Raw genomic sequence first — 26,089 nt, 5'->3', positions numbered from 1 at the left:
GTCATTCATTTGGCCATAAGTGTCAATTGTTGGTGACACTAAAGAAGTGGCGTTTAATGGAACCTAATACCAATCGGATGGTCAAAGATGACGCAGAGACACTCAAGAATGGAAGTTGCCTAGCCAAATTAATTATTGGCCAATCAAATTATTTCGCAAGTCACCAAAATAGTTATTAGATTAAATTTCAGTATTTGAAGACTGAAAATTAATATTTAAGCCAAATTAATTATTGACCAGTCAAATTATTTCGCAAGTCACCAAAATAGCTATTAGATTAATTTTCAGTATTTGAAGACTGAAAATTAATATTTAATTATGGATAATGCTAGAAAAACCATTTGCAAAGGCTGCCACTTGTCAAAAATGCCCATGCAAGACTAAAAAACGTCTTAAGAGGCTGGAGAGAGGCATTTTAGTATATTCAACCTGCAAGAGAGGGGGAGGAGATGCTGCTGGTTTGATTTGCAACCATTGAAGGACCTTCTAAGGCGGCCAGGGACTGGAGAAGACCAATCAACAGCAGGTAACAGCATCTACAAGCTGTTGAGACAAGGCAGCAGTAGTAAATGACTAATTTTCTTCAGTTCTTTGCATCTACAAGCTGTTAAGACATGACAGTAGCAGTAAATGTCACATTTTCTTCAATTCTTTGCGAAGAAATTCTGAATTTTCTCTCTCCTCAACACTCTCTCATCTCCCATCCTTTCTAAAGCCTTGCTCTAAAAAATATAGCATTGAGATCACCAAAGGCTGAGAAATTTCAGATTTATCTGCTGTAAACCCTAATCTACAGCAAAAATTAGGGTTTAGCAGCAACCTCGGGAAGCATGTCAAAAATTGGAAGCTCCAAGTCTTAGATTCAACAGGGCTGAAGCTTTTTTCAATCGAATTCAGGTGGAGGGACTAGAAAATCAATGAATTTGGGGCATTTTCCATCTCCATCAAAGCAAGCGAAGGCCTATTGATTGCCCGAATCAAGGGGCAGATCAGATTGAAGACTTGCTAATCATTTTGGACAGCAAGGGAAGTTGGGATACCGAAGAGATTGGGAGAATCCCATTGTATATCAACTTCTTCAATTAAGTTAAATAAATACCAAAAGGGACACCAGTTTTGGGGCCAACAAGGTATCCAATATCCAAGATTATATGGTAAAGCGTGCATTTCAGTTTTGTGAATTTATTAATTGCTGTAAATAGTGCTTAATCAAGTTATTTACCACCCTATCCGAGAAGGAAGGCTGGTTTCATGGTTCCATCACCAGGACACCACTCAATCCCTTAATTTGGTGGGCCCGAGGCACCTGATTGCAAGCCAAAGCTTTGTGCTAGTGCCGATTTTTACTCTTAGTTGAGAAATTACAACAATATGTCTTCATACAATGAGATTGACTTAAGCAGTGATGATGCCTCTCAGTATGAACATTCACATGGGAATGAAGGAAATGCAATACCTGACCTTAGACAAGGCTCAAACCATGGACAACAAGCTGAAAATGTTGTTGTTGGGCAAGATGCACGGCCTTCAGGGCATAAGAAGACCGATGACCAACATAGTGAAGAGGAATTTGATGACCAATTCAAAAGTCGAATAAGGATAGCAGAAAATCTCTTTGCCGAATTGGCAAAGGATCCTCAATTTACCCAGTTTTCAAATGCTCCAAAGAAGGACAGCAAAGGCAAGAATAAGAAGACATCTTCTACACCTTCGAGACAGCAAGATGCACCGAAGATAATGCCAAACCCTTCATTTGAAGCTCTCAAAGATGCCAATAAAATAAAACAATTGGTACCTACAGGGCAAGGAATGCAAATACAAGGCCATCATGGAAGTGTCAATCCAATGGATTTTGGACAGTCGGGCATCCATGCTATGATAGGGTAGTCAGGATATTTTGGTGGAAGCACAATTTTTCATGCTATGGTTGGACAAGGACCGCATACGAGAATGTATGGCACAAATCTCTATGGTATGCAACAACCAATGCATGGCATTGTATTTGGATATAGCTAAAAATATGCAAAACCCTATATATGGCAGCATTGGCTTGATACCTGGGATACAAATTAGCATGTTTGGTACTACATCTGTACCCTTGAATGCTTATGGGACTCAAGGAATGAATGTGGTCATGCAAATGCTCCATTTGGCAGTGGTTCTAATCTAAATTCAGCAAATGCAACCTTTTTGCAATAGCCAGTGTATGACAACTTGACATCCAAAGGGGCAGCAAAAGACTATGATGAGGGTGGAAAAGCAGTGAAGTTTGAGTCCTTCAATGGTGTACAAGATAGGCTGAAAGCTTTCATTCAGCACTTTGATGCAACCTATTCTCAGGGAGGGAACTTCACAGAGTCCTCAAAGATTCGAAAGGCAGTCACTTGCTTGAAAGGGAATGCATTACAGTGGTGGTCCACTCTTTTGATGCAAAGTAGAGCACCATCAACATGGGTACAATTCAAGCAAATGTTTGCATTGAATTGGTTGACAAGTACCTTTGAGGTGGACACCGTGACAACTTGGAATAAACTGGATGCTAAGGAATGTAAGAATTTGGAGCAATACATTAAGAAGTTTTGGGATGCATTGCTACCTGTTACTTCTTATTGCCCTATACCCCTTCATGAGCAAGTGAAAAAATATGTTTGAGGACTGCCCAAAGGAATCAGGGATTTTTGCATTAAATCCACCGTGTCTAGCATGTCTCAGCTCATACAGACTGCTACTACTATAGCCGATGCTTTGCTATGTGGGAAAGATTCGAGCTTCCTAGAGAGTGGGAAAAAGGCCAAATAAAAAGTTGTGTAAGGCTAAGAAAAGGGGCAGATCTGAAAAACAATCTGAAAACTGGCCAAAACAACAAAGAAAGGGCTCCAAAACATTGGTACAATGTAGGGAATTGATGGTTGCAGATGAATGTTTTATTTGTGAACAGGACGGTCACATTGCAAGGGACTGTCCCAATAGGCAGCAAGCTGAAAAAATCAGAAAATCAAGAAGATTCTAAAGGAAAGAACCCCAAAACATCAGTGGGATTGGTGCTCGATGTTGTTAGTGATCAGCCCAATGATGATGCTACTGAGTTGTGCAAAGCATGGGGAAAAATTAGGAATCAGCATACATTGATTTTCTTTGATAATGGTGCATGAGCAAACTTCATCTCTGTTGACATGGCCGCCCATCTAGGCATCAAGAGGATGAGATGGGACCCATCGGGGAAGTTGGAAAGGCATGTAAAGGCCATGCAGAGCCCATCACACCGCTCATTGAAAAGCTTCGGTTGCATATACAAGGATATGTGGATAGCGAAGAGTTCTTCATTGCTCTACTTGAGGGATATTATGTATTGCTTGGTATGCCATGGTGCCACCGTATACATGCAATGACTGATTCTCATGCAAAAAACATCACTATTCAACAGAAGGGAAAGGTACTCACACTTGATGTAAAGTTGAAAGGTAAATCTGTCCCTATTGTGTCTGCAACTGCCATTTCTAAAGTAATGAAAAATCATCTTTCAGCGTACTTGGTTTTTACTAAGGATAAAGTTGATAGTGAGAATGTTGGGAACATGTCTAAGTTAGAGAAGGATCGTATGTCATTTCTAAAAATGTATACTCTCAATCACTTCCAGGGTAGCTACCGCTTGAAAGACAAGAAGATCATGGCATAGATCTTATCCCTGGAAGTAGCCCATGTAAACGCCCCGAACAACGTAGTATGCTTAACAATTATGATATTCGCTTGTTTTCGAGATTTAATATAAAAGAGAATGAACACTTAAAGCTGAAAATGAAAATTACTCACAAAATTACAGCCATGAAAATGTAAAAGTAATGGAGACAAGATTGAGGGTTGAAGATGGGCAACCCCCCCCGAAGGAATGTATTTCTGTTCAACCCAAGTCCCTTAGGGAAGAGCTCAGTTACAATCAACTTGAGAGTGAGGAGAAGTAATTCTCACTCTCACAAGATCATGCAAAGATGTACAAACACACACGCATTATCTATTATGCAATGATAAGAACTGATTTCTTTACAGTATGAGAGAAGAAAAAGGGAAAATCAGCCTTTCTCCATCGTTGATCAGCAGTACATGGATAGGGCTTGCTTCTTGTTGCTAAAATGGAAGAAAGAGCTCGAGAAGGAGGTGCTGTAATGAATTTACAGGCTTGCTGTCCTGTAAAACAGCAGTGATAGAAGAGGGAATATGGAGGAATTTGATAATGGAGAAGTGGGGGATGATGATGGGGATGGATGGGGCCAGTTTTTGCCTATCTATGGGTGCTGTACATGAGTTTACAGCAAAGAAAAATGATGCTGAATGAAGGAAAACGAGCTCTTATTTATAGGAGAGGGAAGAGCTAGTACAAAAGGGGAAAGTGGAGTAGCACAAGACAAGTGTCCAGCCACATGTCATGAGATGTGACAAGTGGTGGGACACTTGGAAACTTGTGTGACAAGTGTCTTGACACTTGTCTCTTCTCTATGGCCTTCCTTTTTGGGCTGAATACTGTCAAGAATAGAAACAACCAAATTTAGTAAGCACAGTCAGAGTATAGAACTTACTATTTTTGGAATGATATCCCTATTTTTTAGGACTAGCATTTTTAGGCTAATTCGAGGCTCCTAAAATTTAGGGACCCCCCCCCCCCCCCCCCCCCCCCCGAATATGGGTGTCATATGAAAGCTTTTTCCGTGTACATCGCAAAAACGGTATCAGAATCTTCATGTGACTTTCCTATACAAAGAAATATGCATTTCAAGCTTTCAGCCCACACATGCACATTATACAAGCATTTCATGATCATGCCATCTTGTTGATTGTAACTGTCTGTTCTGGTGGACTTAGCCCACACTTCAAGGCATCAATCCTTTCTATGTGCGAGTCTAACCTTGATATGTATGAGTTCTGGTCACAGGCACCCAATCGGGCCATATAGGTGGAAGTGTGACTATCTTTTCTCTAACCCACCACGTGGGTCCACCATAACCTGTGACCACTCATCAGGGCCAACTCCAATGCACTTTTCTTTATATCTAATTAGTGCAAAGGAAATAAATTTAATAAATCATTATATAAACAAATTAATGAAAAAGGATACAAATTCTGTTACTATAGAGTTGTGACAGCCCTCTGCCTTTTATTCAGCTGTCCTCAGCTGAAAAGCTTATTGATATGGCTGAAGAATGTTTGGGTAATCTTTCATGAATTTTTCATCTACCCACTGTGCATCTGTTGTGGGTAGATTCTTAAATTTTAGTAAGAATTTTCGTGTCACAAGGCCACTTCTCGTGGTTCGATCCTTGTGAAACAAAATTTGTTCAGGTTCCAAGAGTTGCTCTGTTTCTTCAACTTTTGGGGGATCTTCAGTAATGGGTTCCTTTGGTTCTGGTCCTATGTAAGGTTTTAGCAAACTTACATGAAAAGCACTGTCTATTTTCCAATGAGCAGGAAGCTCAAGTCGATAAGAAACTTCATTTATTTTCTCAATCACTTTGAAGGGTCCAAAGTATCTACTGAAGAGCTTTGGAAAAGATGAATTTTGACCGGAACCTTGTTTGAGCCTGCTTTTATCAAACTTTAGCAAGACATATTGACCTTTTTCAAAAGCCAAAGGTCTTCTTCATTTAACTGCTTGCTTCTTTTGTCGCTCTTGGGCAACTTTGATAGTGGCTCGAACTTGATCCATTGCTGTTTTTAAATCTGAAGCAAACTCATCAGCAGCAAAAATCTTATCTTTAGTGCGAATTATTGGAGGAGGAATCACTTTACCCTGTACTATTTCATTTGGAGCTTTCCCTGTGGATGAGTGCACTGTATTGTTGTAAGCAAACTCCAATAATGGAAGATATTTCTCCCATTGTGACTTATGTTCACTAACATAAGCTTTCAACATATCCAAAAGAGTGAGATTCATCACCTCTGTTTGGCCGTCAGTTTGAGGATGAAAAGCTAAGGAGAACTTTAAAGTGGTTCCCAAATTCTCAAATAAAGCACGCCAAAAGTTACTTGTGAATTTGGAGTCTCTATCTGAAATGATCTCAGAAGGCATACCATGTAATCTGAAGATATGTTGAATGAAAAGTCTTGCAGTTTGTGCGGATTTCAATGTTTTATGACATGGAATAAAATGTGATTGTTTGCTGAATCTATCAATTATGACCCAAATCATATCATGACCTTGAGGTGCTCTTGGAATACCTGAGATGAAATCCATTGTGATAGATTCCCATGGATCTTTGGGCACTAGAAGAGGTTGCAACAATCTTGGAATCTTCTGCCTATCATACTTGGATTTTTGGCATACCAGAAAAGCCTCAATAAAGTTATGTGTATCTCTTCGTAATGTTGGCCAATAAAAGTAGCGCTCAATTGCACTTAGAGTGGCTGCCCTCCCTCTATGTCCTGCATAAGGGGGTTCATGACTTTCTTTAAGCACCTTTTGTCGAACAGGAAGAGTGACACAAAGGCGATTGTTCATGAGAAGGTAACCGTCTTTGATGGAATAATCTGGATGAGAACCTCCTTGCTGTAAATTTAACCAAATTGCTGCAAAATCAGTATCTTCATCATAAGTATTCTTCATCGTTTGAAAATCTTCATGATGAGCCACTGTAATAGTTGCAATGCGAGGCACTCTAGAAAGTGCATCAGCAACTACATTTTGTTTCCCTGGAGTGTACATAATTTGAAAATGAAACATAGACAAGAAATTTTCCCATCTTATATGTTTCTCCTGCAAATGCTTTTGAGTCTTGAAATACTTCAAGCTTTTATGATCGGTTTTAATAAGGAATTCATTGCCTAAAAGATAATGTTTCCATATCTTTAAAGCATGAACCACTGCTAAGAGCTCCTTTTCATAAATGGCATACCTTTTGTCCACATCATTTAGACGGCGGCTTTCAAAGGCTACCGCATGGCCTTCTTGATTTAGCACTGCACCAATACAATCACCGCAAGCATCTGCTTCCACCACAAATGGTTTTACCAGATCTGGAATGATAAGAACAAGTCCAAAAGTAAGAGCTGTTTTCAACCTTGTGAAGGCTGCCTTCTCTTTTTCCTTCCATTGGAAAGAGATCTTCTTCTTTGTAACGTCATGAAGTGGAGAAGCCATATGTGTAAAATGCTTGATGAAGCGGCGGTAATAAGAGCATAAGCCAAGAAACGATCACACCTCATGTACATCATGAAGATGAGGCCATTCTTGGATTATCCTGATCTTTTCAGGATCCATCTGAATCCCTTCAGAAGAGATGACATGCCCAAGGTAATTTATTTTATGCATGAAAAATTCACTCTTTTTACCATTTACCAAGAGTTGATTTTGTTGTAGTAATTGTAGAACAATTTCTAAGTGTTGATGATACTCCTCTTCATTCTTGCTAAAGACAAGAATATCATCAAAGAAAGTACCGACATATTGTCGATGCTCTCTAAAGATGCGCTCCATCATTCGATTAAAGGTGGCTGGTGCATTGGTTAATCTGAAAGGAACCACCAAGAATTCATAAAGACCGTATGAAGTGCGGAAAGCAGTTTTGTGTACATCTTGTGGTATTACCCTAATTTGATGATAACCACTCTTTAGATCAATGTGGCTGAAAACCTTTGAGCCTCCTAGACGATCCAAAATGTCGTCGATTCTGGGAATAGGAAACCGATTATTCACAGTGATTTTGTTGAGGGCTCGATAATCAATGCACATCCTGAATGTGCCACCAGAAGAACCGGTGAACAAAATGGTGAGCTACTTGGCCTAATTAGCCCACGGTTGAGTAGATCTTCGACTTGCTTTCTGATTTCTTCTTGTTGAGGACGGCTCACACGGTATGGTGCTATATTAGGAGGAGAACTGCCCGGAATAATATCAATATAATGGTCTTCTGGCCTTTCTGGGGGAAGCTGATAAGGAAGATCTTCCAAAAAACAATCTTTATACTTTTCCAAGAGCTGAAGTCGCTCTTGGTTTTCAGCATTCATATTATATTTTACATCAGTGACATAAAGCAAACAACATTGAACATAATCCTTAATTGCTCTAGAGACTTGCATATGGCTTACCATAGGTATGGTGTCTCCAGAAACTCCAGCTTGGATCTCGTACTTCTTGCCTTTGTTGGTGAGTTCTACCTTCTTTTTCTGAGAGAAGATGGTTGAATCTACTCTATGATTCCAGGGCATGCCAAGAATCACATCGCAACCATCAAGGTCTCCGATACAGAAGGTATCTTCGTCACTGTAGCCTTGAATTTGAAACTTAAGCTTGCCAATGTAGGGTGTCACAGTCTTCACTGTGTCACCTTCATCGGCATTTAAAGCTTGGCGAACTTCTGCCGGAGTGTCCATCTCTTCATTCTTTAATCCAAGCTCTTTAGCTAATTGCAAGAAAATGACATTTTCATTCGCCCCAACATCTATCAAGAATAGTGCTTGCTTACCTTGCAACTGTTCCCAAGCTTTTAATAATTTGCGCATCTCTGGAGTGTGAGTTGTGTTTGCAACTACATCACTGATAGCATTGATTTTCACTGGTGACTTAGGCTTGTTGTCAGAAACCTTGCTTTGTCCTTTGTTTGGACATTGCTTCGCTATATGGCCTGTTTGTCCACATTTAAAGCACTTCCCTTCTTCCATGAAGCGCTGCTTTTCTTTTTCGGAAAGTTGCTTTGCTTGTGGGTATAGATTGGAGCGAAATTGAGGAGCATTAGGAGGTGCATAGGGCTTCATCTTCTTTTGATTTGATGGCTGCTTTTGCCGTTGTTTTTGTCCATCATTTGGGGCTGAATACTCCTCATCGTCAGCTACTCTCTTGTGATCATTCTTTTGGAATGATTTGTTGCCATTGTGCTCCATTTCCCATGTCTCAGCATGGTCAATGAGTTCCCTGAGACTAGAACAATGATAATGATTAAGAGCAGTACGAAGTTTAAAATGAAAACCTCCTTGAAACTTTCTAAGCTTTTCCGAACTGCTGATCTTCTTGAAATGTTGGACCTTCAAAAGTAGCTCCCAAAATCTCTTGATATAGTCACCAAGTGACTCATTTTTCCTTTGCCAAAGCCGATCCCATTCCATTTTTACATCTCTTTTGAAATGAACAGGAAGAAATTGGCTTTGTATCATGCGAACAAAGGACTGCCATGATTTTGGGGCAGCATGATCATATTCCAACCCCGTCCACCAAGTATGGGCTAAGTCGGTCAAATGTAAAGCTACAAACTTAATCTTTTCTTTTTCTTTATACTTGTCACGACCATACAAAATTTGAAATTGACGAATAAACTTCAGAAGAAGATCAGGATTTCGGAAACCATCATACATACTGAACTTGATCTTCTTTTCAAGTTGAGATAGTGACTTAGTCTTCTTCTTCTTCTTATGCCTTCATCCATGCTTGGATCTTGAGGTTGAAGATGATGAAGTGCTTGATGGGGATGAAGATGGAGATGAGGGTGAAGAATGTCAACGCCTTTGACGATGATGAGGTCTTCCACGAGAAGGGTGTGACTCTTCGTCACTAGAAGAGGGTCCATCAGAGTAGGCGCTAGATGACTTTGAAGAAGAGGATGAGCTTCGACGCGATCTCTTTCTTTGTCTTGAAGTAGAATGGGACTGCCTCTTAGAAGTAGTTGAACTTCTTAATCGGCTCCTTTCATTGGTATGGCTTTGTCTCCTTGAAGTAGATGGGCTTCTTTCCTTGAATTCTTTGGGATTCTCAACTTTTTCTAGTTTGAGAAGTTGCTCACGAATTTGCTGATTCTCCTCTCTAAGACTTTGAATGGCTTGAAGAATAGCACTCGATTGATCCATTGAGACTCTAAGAAAAATATGCTCAAGCACTCAATGCAAGGGCTGAAAACAAACAAACTTATAATTGTAAGCACTACCAGTGTTGGAGTAAGGACCGAGCCAAAGCTCTGATACCACTATAAACGCCCCGAACAACGTAGTATGCTTAACAATTATGATATTCGCTTGTTTTCGAGATTTAATATAAAAGAGAATGAACACTTAAAGCTGAAAATGAAAATTACTCACAAAATTACAGCCATGAAAATGTAAAAGTAATGGAGACAAGATTGAGGGTTGAAGATGGGCAACCCCCCCCCCGAAGAAATGTATTTCTGCTCAACCCAAGTCCCTTAGGGAAGAGCTCAGTTACAATCAACCTGAGAGTGAGGAGAAGTAATTCTCACTCTCACAAGATCATGCAAAGATGTATAAACACACATGCATTATCTATTATGCAATGATAAGAACTGATTTCTTTACAGTATGAGAGACGAAAAAGGGGAAATCAACCTTTCTCCATCGTTGATCAGCAGTACATGGATAGGGCTTGCTTCTTGTTGCTAAAATGGAAGAAAGAGCTCGAGAAGGAGGTGCTGTAATGAATTTACAGGCTTGCTGTCCTGTAAAACAGCAGTGATAGAAGAGGGAATATGGAGAAATTTGATAATGGAGAAGTGGGGGATGATGATGGGGATGGATGGGGCCAGTTTCTGCCTATCTGTGGGTGCTGTACATGAGTTTACAGCAAAGAAAAATGATGCTGAATGAAGGAAAACGAGCTCTTATTTATAGGAGAGGGAAGAGCTAGTACAAAAGGGGAAAGTGGAGTAGCACAAGACAAGTATCCAGCCACATATCATGAGATGTGACAAGTGGTGGGACACTTGGAAACTTGTGTGACAAGTGTCTTGACACTTATCTCTTCTCTATGGCCTTCCTTTTTGGGCTGAATACTGTCAAGAATAGAAACAACCAAATTTAGTAAGCACAGTCAAAGTATAGAACTTACTATTTTTAGAATGATATCCCTATTTTTTAGGACTAGCATTTTTAGGCTAATTCGAGGCTCCTAAAATTTAGGGACCTCCTAAAATTTAGGGATCTCCTAAAATTTAGGGAACCCCCCCCCCCCCCTCCCAATATGGGTGTCATATGAAAGCTTTTTCCGTGTACATCGCAAAAACGGTATCAGAATCTTCATGCGACTTTCCTATGCAAAGAAATGTGCATTTCAAGCTTTCAGCCCACACATGCACATTATACAAGCATTTCATGATCATGCCATCTTGTTGATTGTAATTGTCTATTCTGGTGGATCTAGCCCATACTTCAAGGCATCAATCCTTTCTGTGTGCGAGTCTAACCCTGATATGTATGAGTTCTGCTCACAGGCGCCCAATCGGGCCATATAGATGGAAGTGTGAACTATCTTTTCTCTAACCCACCGCATGGGTCCACCATAACCTGTGACCACTCATCAGTGGCCAGCTCCAATGCAGTTTTCTTTATATCTAATTAGTGCAAAGGAAATAAATTTAATAAATCATTATATAGACAAATTAATGAAAAAGGATACAAATTCTGTTACTGTAGAGTTGTGACAGCCCATCTAATAAGTCACCCTACAAAGTCAATGCGGCCCAACAAGAGGAGATTATGAGTCAGGTAAATCAGCTGTTAGAAAAAGGGTTGATTCAGCCCAGCTCGTCTCCTTTCTGTTCTCCAGTGCTTTTGGTGCAGAAAAATGATGGTTCATGGTGTATGTGCATTGATTATCGTCTCTGAATAAGATCACAATAAAGAATCGCTTTCCGATTCCTTGTATCAATGATGTTAAGGATAGATTGTAAGGGGCAACCATATTTAGCTGTATAGATTTGAAAAGTGGGTATCATCAAGTACGCATTAGACCAGAAGATGTGCCTAAGACAACTTTTAGGACATCTTTTGGCTTGTATGAGTTTCTTGTTATGCCTTTTGGACTTACGAATGCTCTTACCACTTTTAATCAGATGATGAATCGTATCTTCAGGCCACATAGAGGATTTGTGGACACTTTCTTTGATGACATGATTGTCTATTCAAAGAACGAGGCAGAGTATAGAAAACACTTGGACATTGTGTTCAATGAACTATGCGAGTATAGGCTGGTTATCAATGACAAGAAAAGTAAATTCTTCTTGCATGAAATCCACTTTTTGGGACATATTGTGTCAACTGATGGTATTCACATGGACCCTGCAAAGGTTGAGGCAATACGATCATGGCCACCTTTGAGGAATGTGCATGAGATTCGTAGCTTCTTGGGTTTATGTTCTTACTATACGAAGTATATATGCGGTTTGCTGAAATGGCATCTCCATTGCATACCTTGCAGAAGAAGGATGTGCCATTTAGATGGACAGCAATGGAAATTTCAACATTTGAAAAATTGAAGGAAAAGATGACTTCAGATCTGGTACTTGTGTTGCCCAATTTTAGGAAGTCATTCATAGATCAATGTGATGCCTGTGGTAACAACATTGGGGTTGTTCTTATGCAGGATGGCCGAGTTATGGCTTCTGAGAGCCGAATTCTCCACGGTGCAGAAAAGAATTTGCAGGTCTATGAGAAAGAGCTCTTGGTTGTAATTCATGCACTGTCTACGTGGAAACATTATTTGTTGGGGGCTGATTTTACAGTGCAAACAAACCATCAAACTTTGAGGTACTTTCTAATGCAGACAAAGGTGTCAGAGAAGCATATGACATGGGCAAATTTTCTCTCTATGTTTCATTTTCAGATTGTACATATTGTGGCTGATGCACTATCACGTAAGCCACAAATTTCAGCCATCAGCATGGTTTCACATTGAGTTGGATGCCACGAAAGAGCAATATGTTGCTGATTCGCATTTTGCTAATATTTATAATCAGCTTTGCAATGGCCAAAGGCATGAACACTTTGTGCTAAGAGATGGATCTCTGATGATGCATGGAAAACTGTGTGTCACAAAGCAATTAAGGCCTAGAGTTATCACTAAAAGTCATGCTCCTCCATATGTAGAACATAGAGGTATTGATACCACAGTCAAGGTAGTGGAGCATTTCTTTTATTGGCCAGCTTTGAGGAATGATGTAGAATAGTTTGTTAAGACATGCATCATATGCTAGAAGATAAAACATGATAGGCAAAAGATGCCGGGTTTGTTGCAGCCCTTGCCTATTCCAAATAGCCCCTGGCATAGCATTGCAATGGACTTTATTTTTTAGCTTCCTAAGACACCTATAGGGAATGATGGGATATGGACTATCATTTGCAAGTTTAGAAAACAAGCCCATTTCATTCCGGTGAGGAAGAAAATAAAGGCTGATCATATGGCACCATTATTTTTGTAGCACATCTTTAAGTATCACGGTATGCCAGAGTCGATCATTAGTGATCGAGACCCCCGGATAGCGAGTTTATTTTGAAAGGGGTTGTTTGAGAATATGGGTACCATGCTGAAATTCTCATCATCCGTCCATCTATAGACAGATGGTCAGTCTGAGGAAGCAAATTCCACAATGTTAGATCTTTTGAGGTGCAACGTTTCAGACCACAAGACACTGTGGGAGCAATATTTACCCTTGGTTGAGTTTGCTTACAACAACAGAATGCATAGTTCTATGGGCAAAGCTCCATTTGAGGTGGTTGAGGGTGGCAAGAAGGTACCACCTATTCTACAAACTAAGGATAAGATCTTTGAGCCTAATCGTTATGTGGAAAACTTGGATGTAGCCTATGCAAATATAAATTATGCACTTCAAAGATTGCAAGAAAAGCAAATGAGGGCAGTTGATCGCCATAGATGTGCTCTACAATTTACAGAGGGTGATTATGTATTGCTGCATTTTGAAAAGGCAAGCCTGAAAAAGATGAAAGGAATAGAAAGATTATATCCAAAGTTAAGTATGAGATACTATGGGCCCTTCTAGGTATTGGAGAAGATCAATGATGTGGCATATCGGCTGAAATTACCTCCACATTGGCAGATACACAATGCCTTTCATGTCAGTTTGTTAAGGTCTTTTCATGGTAATGTGCCAGAGGATGTCTACTAAAATTCAGCCTGAGGTTGAGAAGCTGGATGAGATTTTAGTACCCAAATAGATTTTGGTACATAAGGAAAGAAAGATTAAAGGTAAAGTTTCTAGGAGATACTTGGTGAAATTTCGAAATTATTCACCAATGGATGCCAAATGGACGGAAGAGGATGACTTGGCGGACCATCCTCAATTATTACAGCTTTACCTAGATGCCTTTCAGTTAGATTCGACTTTAGTCTTCGTCAGAATTAGCAGAGCAAGGGTCCGAAGTATTGCCTGATGCTCAAGGGGGAGGTGACACTTCCACTTCTCCAGTTATGGACAACTCTCGTATGTAGTGGATCTCGAATGTATTCAACGTGCATCCAAGGAACTGCACTAACAATATGTTTGCCATGAGGTCACTATTTAGTGTACTAGTCACTATGAGATGTATGCAGATGAGTATGAGTTTCACCCAGGCACTAGAACTATACTTCTACATCAGCTTATGATGAATTTGACATGAATTTTTCCTCAATTTTGAGACAAAAATTCTAATCAATTTCAGCTCAGTTTTTTATCAGCTTAAGAACCATTTATGGTCACTTTTGGGATCAGTTTTGCATCAGTTTTTGCATTGATTGCTGGTCATTTTTTGCAATGAGTTTGTGATCAATATGGGGTCACATTTGCAGCAGTTTGTGATCACTTCTTAGATCAGCAAGTGATCAATTTATGATTAGATTATGCTCAGTTTTCAATGGTTTACATCTGGTTTCATGGACAACAGCATATGTTATGTTGCCATTGATGTTTTAGCCATGGTTTATGTTTGGTTATGCTATACTATGGTTTGGTTTTGCCAAATGAGTTAAGCTCATGAGAAATAGACATGTCACATGATAATCTCGCAATGTTTTTGAAATTCTTTGTGAGTCTTATGTTATGTTATGATTGGCTGGTAATTTTCAACATGTGTTGGGCATATGGAATGGTTGAGCAATAGTGCACAATGTTGTGTTAACTATGATGCCTTGTGGAAATTCCAGTCCACTATTTTTCTTTTGAAGCATCTGGCAAGGCAATCGAGGACAATTATAAGAATTTTAAGAGGGAGAGCTGTCATGAGAACATGTATTTTTGAAGCCTCGCTTAACATGTGGATTGATTTTTAATCACATGGTTAAGTGAATGTTGCACAAATGAGGTGTAACTGAGGTTAGAGTAAATTTGCGAGTCTGAGATCCGACGAAATCACAGGATGTCAAAGGCAAAAGTTGCTATAAGTTATGCCACACATGTACTTGGTGGTATCTGGTGCCAGTTGTTGGCCTAGGTCATTCATTTGGCCATAAGTGTTAGTTGGTGACACTAGAGAAGTGGTGTTTAAGGGAACCTAACGTCAATCTGATGGTCAAAGATGACGCAAAGACACTTAGGAATGGAAGTTGTCTAACCAATTTAATTATTGGTCAGTCAAATTATTTTTCAGGGCACCAAAATAATTATTAGATTAATTTTCAGTATTTGAAGACTGAAAATTAATATTTAATTATGGATAATGCTAGAAAAACCATTTGCAAAGGCTGCCACTTGTCAAAAATGCCCATGCAAGACTGAAAAACGTCTTTAGAGGATGGAGAGAGGCATTTTAGTGTATTCAACCTGCAAGAGAGAGGAAGGAGATGCTACTAGTCTGATTTGCAGCCATTGGAGAACCTTCTAAGGAAGTCAGGGACAAGAGAAGACCAATCAACACCAAGTGACAGCATCTACACGCTATTGAGACAAGGCAGCAGTAGTAAATGACTGATTTTCTTCAGTTCTTTGCATCTATAAGCTGTTGAGACAGGATAGCAACAGTAAATGTCAAATTTTCTTCAATTCTTCATGAAGAAAGTCTGAATTTTCTCTCTCCTCAGCATTCTCTCTCATCTCCCAGCCTTGCTCTGAAGATTATAACATTGAGATCACCAGAGGATCAGAAATTTCAGATTTCTCTACTGTAAACCCTAATCTGCAACAACAAAAATTTAGGTTTAGCAGTAGCCTCGGGAAGTGTGCTAGAAATTGGAAGCTCCAAGACTTGGATTCAACAGGGCTGAAGCTGTTTTCAGTCAAATTCAGGTGGAGGGACCAGAAAATCGATGAATTTGGGTCATTTTCCATCTCCATCAAAGCAGGTGGCATTGATGACTGCCCAAATCAAAGGGCAAATCAGATTGAAGACTTGCTGGTCATTTTGGACAGCAAGGAAAGTTGGAATACCGAAAGGGATTGGGAGAATCCCATTGTACATCAACTTCTTCTTCAATTAACTTAAGTAGATACCAAAAGGGGCACCATTTTAGGGCCAACAAGGTGTCCAATGTCCAAGATTATATGGTAAAGTGTGCATTTCAGTTTTGTGAATTTGTTAATTGTTGTAAATAGTGCTTAATCAGGTTATTTACCACTCTATCTAAGGAGGAAGGCTGGTTTCATTGAGGACTGATGTGACCTGCAAAATAGGATAGGCTCAATGGTGGGTAGCTTGTATATTTATAGATGTAGAAAAATCCTCCCAAATTAGGGTTTTGCTTATGGGACGCAAAAACTCTATGGGATCGCGCATGGTTTAATAAAACTTTTGGTAATTTACATGTTTTGGGGCTATTTTAAAGTGCTAATCAGTTTGTAATGTATTTTTAGCTCAACACATGTGAAACTACTCTACCTTACCACCCTAGGCCCTAGGACCCAATGCTTGTACCGATCAATGACAATTTCGTGACATTAATATGAAGGCTCGAAGCATGGCCAACGAGTCCCAAACATCCAATGCTTTATGGAGGTTGTCCCTGTCAGCTTTCAATATTATAAACCTGTCATCAGCCAGTGCCTTTCCAATAAAATGCTGATTGAAAGAAAGGGCAAACCAGCCAACTAGCTAGTCTCAACAAGATGGGACAACATAGTGAGAATCAGATAGGTAGCAAAGGGCAAAACTGAGGGCTGACAAAACAGCCTTGTCGGACCGACCTTGCTAGGGTAAAGAGCAGAGTAATGCCACTGTTCAGCATGACACGCAAAGAGGCATTGCTATACTAATACTGTATATCAGTCGGGAATTATGTGGCCCAAAACCCATGGTTTGCATTAGTTCTACAAGAAAAGACCATTCCAAGTAATCAAAGGCTTTCTCCAAATCTAAGTGCACAAGAACAACCTCTTGGTTGGACTACTACGCATAATCAATGCCCATCTACATATATAGTATATCATGCAAAATATTCCTACCCTTAATAAACCCATACTAATGGGGATTTAGAACGGAAGGGAGGTGCTCATGAAGATGATTAGCCAGGACCTTTGAAAATATCTTATACATAGTACCCATCAAGAAAATCAGTCGCCAATGTTTGAGCATTGAAAGGGAAGGGACTTTGTGGATCAACTTGATAACCCCTTCTTTCTAGGATGCAGGCATCAATCCAGTAGCCCAAACCTCCTGACACTAGCTGCCAAAGACTTTGCTAAACAAGTACTATAAGTCTCAAAGAATTCATTCATGAGGCCATCCCAAACCAGACTTTTATCCCTCAATAAGTTTAATAAGACATCCATAACCTCATCCTCACAAATATTAGCCTCTAAAACAACATGAATGTCTAAGGTGACTTGATCCTTGGTCAAAGATAAAATTCCGAACGTGCATAAGTAATTTGATCAAAATGTGCCGAGCTTTGTGGCCAAGAGCCTGAGACAAGGGAGCATTACATATGTAGATATGCAATATACTATGGCATACAAGTATCAAAATAACAGGTATGCTTTGATACCATGTCAAAATAAGAGACAATGCAAAGAGACAGTAGGGTTTGTAGGGAGTGACACAGAGTGTGTACAGCAAACACAGAGATAAGAGAAACTCGAAAACACAAGAACAACATGGTGATGATGCACTGAATCATGCTATGAGAAGAAAAGCTGATACAGTGGAGCCAAAGCTCAAAAGATAATTGCATTGTCCTATCTGAATCAGGCGGTAGCATCTATGGGAAATCTACATAGTGAAGGAAGCAAAACGAAATCCTCCAAGCAATGGGCTATCGAAGTAATCACTGGAAGGTGGAAGACAGTTGTTAAGGGAGAGGACCGCAGTCCTCTAATGCTATCGAAGATGTGAAAGATGATCACCAGTTGTCAAGGGCACAAGCTACATTTCTCTGATGTCGGGGAGTAACCTGGGCAGCAAAAAGTGTGCCGCACTAGGAGTGTGTGGAGTACTTTGCCCAACTTTTCATTTGTCACCCACGGTTGGCACTGTGATCCTCGCAAAAGGTTAGGCTCGTGTAAAGCCAAGGGTGGGCAATAGTCTCTCTCGCTCAATGGAGCGAACTGTGAAGCCAAAGTAATAGAAGGTGTTGAACAATCACTGTCTCTCGAAGGAGGGGACTGCCGAGGGGACAGTAGCCAAAAACCACTCTCTCTCGGTGAAGCGGACTGCAGAACCATGGTTTGTTGAGGTGGCATTCCTGAAATCCTAGAAGAAGTAGAAGAAACCTCCATAGCGCATTGTGGGGGTCACGAGGAGGCCATGGTACTATTAGAATATAGGCATGGGAATTCACCCTAAGCAAGGGTCTATGAGGGCAGATGGATGTGAATGGCCTTAAGGGGCAAGGAAAACCCTAGTCCCTAACCCTAGCTTGGAAGAGGCTATATAAACAGCCTATGGATCGCTATCAACAGTGAGAGAGTGTACCCAAGTTGTACTCTAAGCAACTTAATAAGCAAGATTTTATTCTTGTACTTTGAGCTTTCTTCTACCTCTTGTGCACATTCTTCTTGCTGCAAACTCTGATTTTCCACATGGTATCAAAGCCTCCTCTGATCCTTTCAGCTTCCTCTATCCTCAGCTTCACTAAGTACACATGATTTTCCATCATCTTCATCTTTTTCTTCTTACCTCCATAGCCAAACCTTGACCCCCTGACTTTGGAGGACCTAGGGAAGCCAAAGGAGAGCATTTCAGCTCCTGACTTCTACTGAAGACTTCTTCCCCAACACAAGGCGACTTGGCGTGGCACATCATAGGGCAACATAATGCATCGTGGAGGGCAGCATTGCAGAAATCGTAAATCTGACACAGATTTCGCAGCCTCCTGTTCAGCTCCTTGGCGCGGCCTGTAGAAGGCGCAATCATGGCGGGCGTCTTGGGGCAATGATAGCCCCCCAAGTGGGCTTCCTAACCCTAAAAGGGTTGGACAAAATTCCTTCTCTGCTGGCCACACAAAGGCAAACCCTAACTGCCTGTCTTCTGGCAGCCATCTAGAAAGCTTCAAGCTTTTCCATTCTTCAATTGTTTCAATTTCTAAGCACTAAAACAGTGATTCTAATCACTGATTGATCTTCTCCAAAGTTAGTTGAAGATTTGAAAGCTCTATTTCAAAGTCTCTTACCCTAGGTGGACCTCCTTAGTTCATCAAACAATTCACATTTCATATCTCAAGTGGCATAAAACTTTGAGATGAGTGCTTGTAAGCACTAATGTGGCATTTTTTAATCATGTTGCTAGCTGGATATTGACTCAATCTGGTGTTTTTATCAAAAAATTAAATCCATCAAGTGATTTATGTCATTAACCTCTTCTTACTTGGTTGTAAGGCTATGTGTACAACTATAAACACATAGACCATATCCCAATATCAGTTTGCTGCTGGTACATCAGAGATATGAGTGTTATTGTACTCTCCTCTGATTCATCCCAGATCATAGAGTTGATTGATAAGCTGTGCTCCACCAAGAACTCCTCTAATAGGCCACATTATCAATAAGAGCCTAAAGTCTAGTCAAAGCTCACCTCATTGAAACCTAGGAAAACAATAAAGCTTAAATCAAGATTTGTTCGAAGAACAGGACCTCCTAAATCCTATCTTGAGATATTGCATATGTATTATTTCCAACCGTTTTCAACTCTACAACTTTAAAAGTTGGCTATCAGTTCTACTATTCGGTTGTACTTGGCCACGTGTAAAGGACTAAACACTGCCATTGCTTAACGAAATAGGTAAGACCTTCCTATAATGGCCATGGCCTATGCAAATGTAAGGCCTCAAATTAGCAAGTTCAATGGAAAATATTTCCATCCTTGGCAAGTCCTAGTAAAATACAAAATGATGGAAAGAGACTACTAGCCCTTCATAAAAGGGACCAAAGTTATTGACCCATCCAATCCCCTTGATGTAGAAGATGATGAAAGGGCTCAGGCCATCATCATGCTTCATTTAGATCTTTAATTCATCATATTGACCAACTCTCCACTGCCAAGGAGAAGTGGGATGAGCTTGAAAGGCTCTACGGTACTACAGAGAAGTAACTCCAAGTTATTTCTCAAGATTGAGCTTTTTAGCCTAGAGTACAAACAGGGAGAAGATCTAAGCAAGTTTATTTCACATATGAAGGGGCTTATGGCACAGCTTGCCTCCGTTCAAGCACCCATTCATGATGAAGATGCCATTGCCATTCTTTTGAAGTCTATGAAAAAGGTTTTTCGGACTCTTGTGACTACCCTAACTAATATCCCGAACCCAACCTTGGCAAGTACCATCCAGTCTTGCCTGGATGAAGAGAAGAGAAACCATACTGAAGGAACTTCAGCATTTACTTCCCGTGAGCAAGTGTTAGCCCATACCACTTCTACTAAGTGCTCCTTCTATCACAAAAAAGGGCATATTGTAAGCAATTGTTTGAAGAAATATCCTGACAAAATGAAGTGTAATAAATGCAAAAAGAGCGGGCATATCACCAGTAAAGTGTCCCAGTATTCTAGAAGTACCTAAGGAATTGGAGGCTAGCTTTGCCTCCCAATCCACAGATGACCAACTCTTTTGAGTCTTGTAACATCCTCTACCTATGAATATCCTTATAGCCTGATTTATAAAGGCATCCCATTTGATTGAGCGGGGGAACTTTGACATGTCTTGTGATGCAATGCCACCCTGGCATTGAGGGGGGTGTTAGAATATAGGCATGGGAATTCACCCTAAGCAAGGGTCTATAAGGGCAGATGGATGTGAATGGCCTTAAGGGGCAGGGAAAACCCTAACCCTAGCTTGGCAGAGGCTATATAAAGAGCCTATGGGTCACTATCAAGAGTGAGAGAGTGTACCCAAGTTGTACTCTAAGCAACTTAGTAAGCAAGATTTTGTTCTTGTACTTTGAGCTCTCTTCTCCCTCTTGTGCACATTCTTCTTGCTACAAACTCTGATTTTCCACAGGTATCAAACGATTCTCCTTTGGTTCGAAAGGGCTTAGTGCGCACCGGATGCATCTTATGGCCTTGAGCATAAAAATCTAAAAGCTGGTGCAAAATAAACTATGTGCCTTCTCTGATGAACAAGGTCTTTCGATCTTTGAGTTTCTACGCTCTAATACCATGTCAAAATAACAGGTATGCTTTGATACCATGTCAAAATAAGCAACAATGGAGAGAGACAGTAGAATTTGCGAAGAGTGACACAATGTGTGTATGCCAAACACTGAGAGAGAAGAGAAACTCAGAAACACAAGAACAACACAGTGATGATGCACTAAATCGTACTATGAGAAGAAAAGTTGATACGACAGAGCCAAAGCTCAAAGATAACTGCACTATCCTATCTGAATCAAGCGACAGAACCTGTGCGAAATCTGCACAGTGAAGGAAGCAAAACACAATCCTCCAGGCAGTGGGCTATCAAAGTGATTGCTGGAAGGTAAAAGACGGCTGTCGAGGGAGCATGAACCGCAGTCCTCTAATGCCGTCGAAGATATGGAAGATGATCACCAACTGTCCAGGGAGTGAACTGCAGTCCTCTGATGCCAAGGAGCAACCTTAGCAGCAAAACACAAATCCCAAAGTGTAGGAGCTATCAAACGCAAGGAGAACAACCCTGATGCTGACGCCAAGTGGATAATGATGACGCCAAATGATAGAGGATGAGCCGACTTGCAAAAATGCATGTCCTAGCAGCCTCTATGACAAACAAGTAACGCTAGGTGATGGAGGAGGAGCCAAGCTACAAAAATGCAGGTCGAAGCGGCCCCTATGATAGATGAGTAATGAAATCACTAATGCTAGAAGATGGAGACTATCGCCAGAGGCTAGGATGCTGACGCCAAGTTGGAGATGATGACGCCAAGCAAGGAAAAGACCTCCAAACTAAAAAATACAGGTAAAAGTGGAGCCTGAAGGAGAAGGGTACTGACACCAAGCAGATGTTGGTGACGCCAAGTGGAAGATGCTCCAAACGCAAGGCCTGATGATGGAACAAGGCACCTTAAGCAAAAGTGGAAGGGTGAAGGTCCGCGAGCCACGAACCGCAATGTCCTCTTGAAGGGGTGAGAGGACAGTGGAAGGAGCTAAGGAGAGAAAAGGGAAGTGGTGGTGATGACCGAAGAAGGTGGTGAAGAATGATTGAAGAGAGAGGTGAGAATGAATGAAGTGATTGTCTATTTATAGGAATAAGTTGTCTAGGGTGACACAGCACTGTGTGGGCACCCACTGAAAAAGTGGCCAAAATTGTGGACACCAACCGTTTTTGGGGTTGCCAGTACAAAACCCTAAATGAAGTGTGTAAACTAAAGAAGTGGTTTCTCAACAATAAGGATGGTACCACTGCCTCTCCCATGATGGTTTTGGACCTCTTCGTCATGTCATGGAGTACAAGGACCAAAGATGCCTAGGTTTTTTTCTCTTGGAGCTCCAGAGGCACATTACAACACTGCTCTGAGACAAGAGACTAGCTCACCCAGAGAAACCCACACAAAGAGTAGTGACAGACTTTTTTCACAAATTTGACCCTACTAACACTACTAGCCGTGAAAAGACAGAACCACCTTGCCACAGACCTCCCATTCCACACCATGGAGTCACATTGGATATAGCCATTTCACTTCTTCAAGCATGATGACCCCATCTACCAGGACCATATCCAAGGAGGCTACACTACAATCAAGATCAAAGTCATTATCACGAGAAACCAAAGACCCACCACCATGCATATCAATGGAGCAATTAGGGATTGCATCATAACTAAGATCATGTGTGCAGACCTTGAGATCAACTACAACCTATAGTCTCCACCACATTTTTCCACACATAGTTCTCTCAGATTTGGGTTTCCTTTTCTTTCTACCGATGGGACAACACTATACATGGTTTTACTCTAGCATAGTCCCATTGTAAAGTTATTCCTAGCATTGTTTCATAGGCCACTTACTTATTTTAATGTTATCTTTACCTTATTCATGAGATAACATTAGACATGGATATACTTTGGATTTTTTCTCATAGGCCACCTGACCTTATGTAGATGTTAATATTTCTTTCTTTCTTTATTCTCTCTCATCGATCATGTTATGGCCAAGATCATGTGCTGACCTTGAAATATAGAGAGACAGCTATAGTATCTAGATATCTTGTACATATAAAATTCTTAGATTTAAGAGATTCTCTCTCCCTCTCTCAGAAGAAGAAGAAAGAAAGATATGAGTGTGTGTCATTTCAACAAAACCATGGCTTATATTGTGCCTCTTTTCCCCTTGATTTCATGCTCCTAAGCAGCTGAATTGTGACTCTCTCAGTCACATAGACCCTTTAGGTGTTCTAAAATGACTTCTCAAAGATAGATTGTTCCCATTTTCCTTCTGCAAATTTCAGATGCCAATATTGTATCTCATGTCTCATTTGACGTCATGTAGCTGAATTCTAACAGTCAGTCTCATAAGCTTTTTAATGTTATACCTACCATTGTTTCATAGGCCACTTACTTATTTAACGTTATCTTCATCTTACTGATGAGATGACATTAGACATGGATGTACTTAGGATTTTGTCTCATAGGCCACATTGGCCTTATGTAGACGTTAATATTTCTTTCTTTCTTCTCTCTCATCGACCACGTTATGGCCAAGATCTTGTGCTGACCTTGAAATATAGATAGACAGCTATAGTATCTAGATATCTTGTACATATACAATTCTTAGATTTAAGAGATTCTCTCTCTCTCTCAAGAAAGAAAGAAAGAAAGAAAGATATGAGTGTGTGTGTGTCATTTTGACAAAACCATGGCCAATATTGTGCCTCTTTTCCCCTTAATTTCACGCTCCTAAGCAGCTGATTGTGACTCTCTCAGTCATATAGACCCTTTAGGTGTTCTAAAATGACTTCTCAAAGATAGATTGTTCCCATCTTCCTGCTGCAAATTTCAAATGCCAATACTGTATCTCATTTTTCATTTGAAGTCATGCAGCTGAATTGTAACAGTCAATCTCATAACCTTTCTGGTAGCTCTAATATTGCTTTTTCAAAGATAAATTGTTTCCATTTCCCTTCTGCAGATGTCCTGCTTGCCCCATCCTACCACCCACAAACCAAAAAAGAAAACTCCCTACTGTTCCCAGGCAAAAACAAAACTGCTCTCCATGCCTCCTTCACAGCCCCTCTCTTACATGATGCCCCCCTGATCCCTCTGTCCTTCGCTCCCTCACTCCCCTCGATTCTAGCAGCTTTCCCTCAAACAATGCTTGCAAACTTAACCAAAATTGTGAAAGCTTCACATTTCAGGATTATGGAAGACAGCAAATACAATATAGTCAGAGTGACATACACTCACTGTCCCTAGCATTGCATTCCAAATTCCCAGGAGAAATCTGGATATTAATGCTATCCAGAAGTTTGTACTGAAGCCAAATATTGTATTTAGAACAACACTGAAATGGCAAAGAGGAGCGCTTCAGTTTCCTTCACATTAGCATTACTTGGGGTTTTAAAAAGTACTAGTGAAAAAAGAAAATTTTCCCAAGAAGGAACTTTAAGTCAAACTTGTTATCTTAAGGCAGGACCTGTAGCATAGGCCAATAGGCCCCTTTTAAAACTTACATTGAAGTAGTTCCAATAATTAGTACAGGTTTACGACCATATCTATCAGCAAACATACCCCAAGCTGCAGAGGTTAGAAAACGCCCCAACATTAATGATGAACCTGCAACCATGAGCAGTTAACTGTTACAGACACAAAGTGAAAAATACGAAAGATTAAAAACAGTAGTCCAGTCAAATAGAAAAGGATTTTTTCTAATAGAAAGACAAACAGTGCAATACAGCGGTACAAATGCATAGCTTATAACAAATGAGTGCCAAGGATCTTGCTTGATTTATCGGATAGAATAGCTATTACATGGGCTGCTCTTTTATGCATGAGCCCACCAAATGGTGGTAAGAGATGCACAACAAAGACACAGCACTATAAGTGTTGTGAAGAATTAGTTTGATCTTGAATTTGCAGCGTGACTTCAAGCAACAGTAAAGGCGGTTTGGAGAGTCACACTACCATCACATTCTTCGTTTTGGATGTCATCCCTTGATGAGGCAAGTTTTTCTAGGTGTAAAGGCAGCAACATTTTGTACTGAGAAGGCGAGTCCAAGTGTTGAATAAGAGATAATATACAAGATGCTCCTTGAGGTAGTAAAGGAGATTTGGAGAGTTTATGAATGCTGATGTCACCTCTTATAGTCTCTTCACTGATGAGGCAAGCTTGTGTAGTGCATTAAAGACGTGCACACCTTGCTTGACTTGGAAGTATTGAATAAAAGGTATGCTTCAGTTGGCACACTTGATGCACATTAGTATCAAGAGGAGTGGCTTGTGCCGACTACTATCCCAAATTGAGATCAACCAAAAGGCATCTGAGCCGTACACATTCCAGCGTAGCTGTAAATGTTGCCCTATATTCAGCCTCACAGCTAGATGTGGCCATTGTCGACTACTACTTGCTTAGCCAAGAGATGCATGAATCACCATGTATGAAACAGTTACAACTAGTGGGCACTCCAGTGTCAAAACAACCAGCCCAATCATTATATGTGAATGCATGTAAGAAAAGAGAACTGCCTCTAGGGTACAAGGTCCAATGCTTGAATATGTTCAAGATATCAAAAGACACATTTTCATGCTTGCCAATGCTTAATGCCAAGGCCATGCATGAAGCGTGCCAATTGAGAAATCCCAAATTGACTATGGCTGTGTATTACACAAGTACAAAAGACCACCAATAGCTTGCTGATAGAGAGACGTCTCAAATGGATCTCTTGCATCCTCAAGCATAAACATGTGCCTACCTCAACTAGAATAGAGTAGGCTCGCAATCTTGCATCTAAAAATGTGCTATCCAATGTACTTAGATTGTCTCACAACAATGCCCCTCTCGAC

General features: G+C 40.4%; 1 protein-coding gene across 5 annotated transcripts in view; it reads right to left on the bottom strand.

Annotated features, from left to right (window-relative positions):
- LOC148025533 (putative peptide/nitrate transporter At3g43790) overlaps positions 1–26,089 on the bottom strand; it is a 292,616-nt gene that overhangs the window by 207,826 nt on the left and 58,701 nt on the right. For 4 of the 5 annotated variants that reach the window (XM_087692714.1, XM_087692713.1, XM_087692716.1 and 1 more), the window contains exons 4-5: positions 24,760–24,862; positions 24,488–24,590 (exon numbers count right to left, since the gene is read on the bottom strand). In XM_087692714.1, the coding sequence (XP_087548840.1) occupies positions 24,488–24,590; positions 24,760–24,862 (206 nt within the window). The remainder of the gene's footprint in view (positions 1–24,487; positions 24,591–24,759; positions 24,863–26,089) is intronic. The other variant, XM_087692715.1, reaches the window with a different exon arrangement.

The sequence above is a fragment of the Lygodium microphyllum genome, chromosome 14, assembly GCF_053477565.2.
Source record: "Lygodium microphyllum isolate KBCC chromosome 14, Lygodium_microphyllum_v1.1.10, whole genome shotgun sequence".
NCBI classification, from domain to species: Eukaryota; Viridiplantae; Streptophyta; class Polypodiopsida; order Schizaeales; family Lygodiaceae; genus Lygodium; species Lygodium microphyllum.
This window is presented reverse-complemented; position numbering and strand designations above follow the sequence as displayed.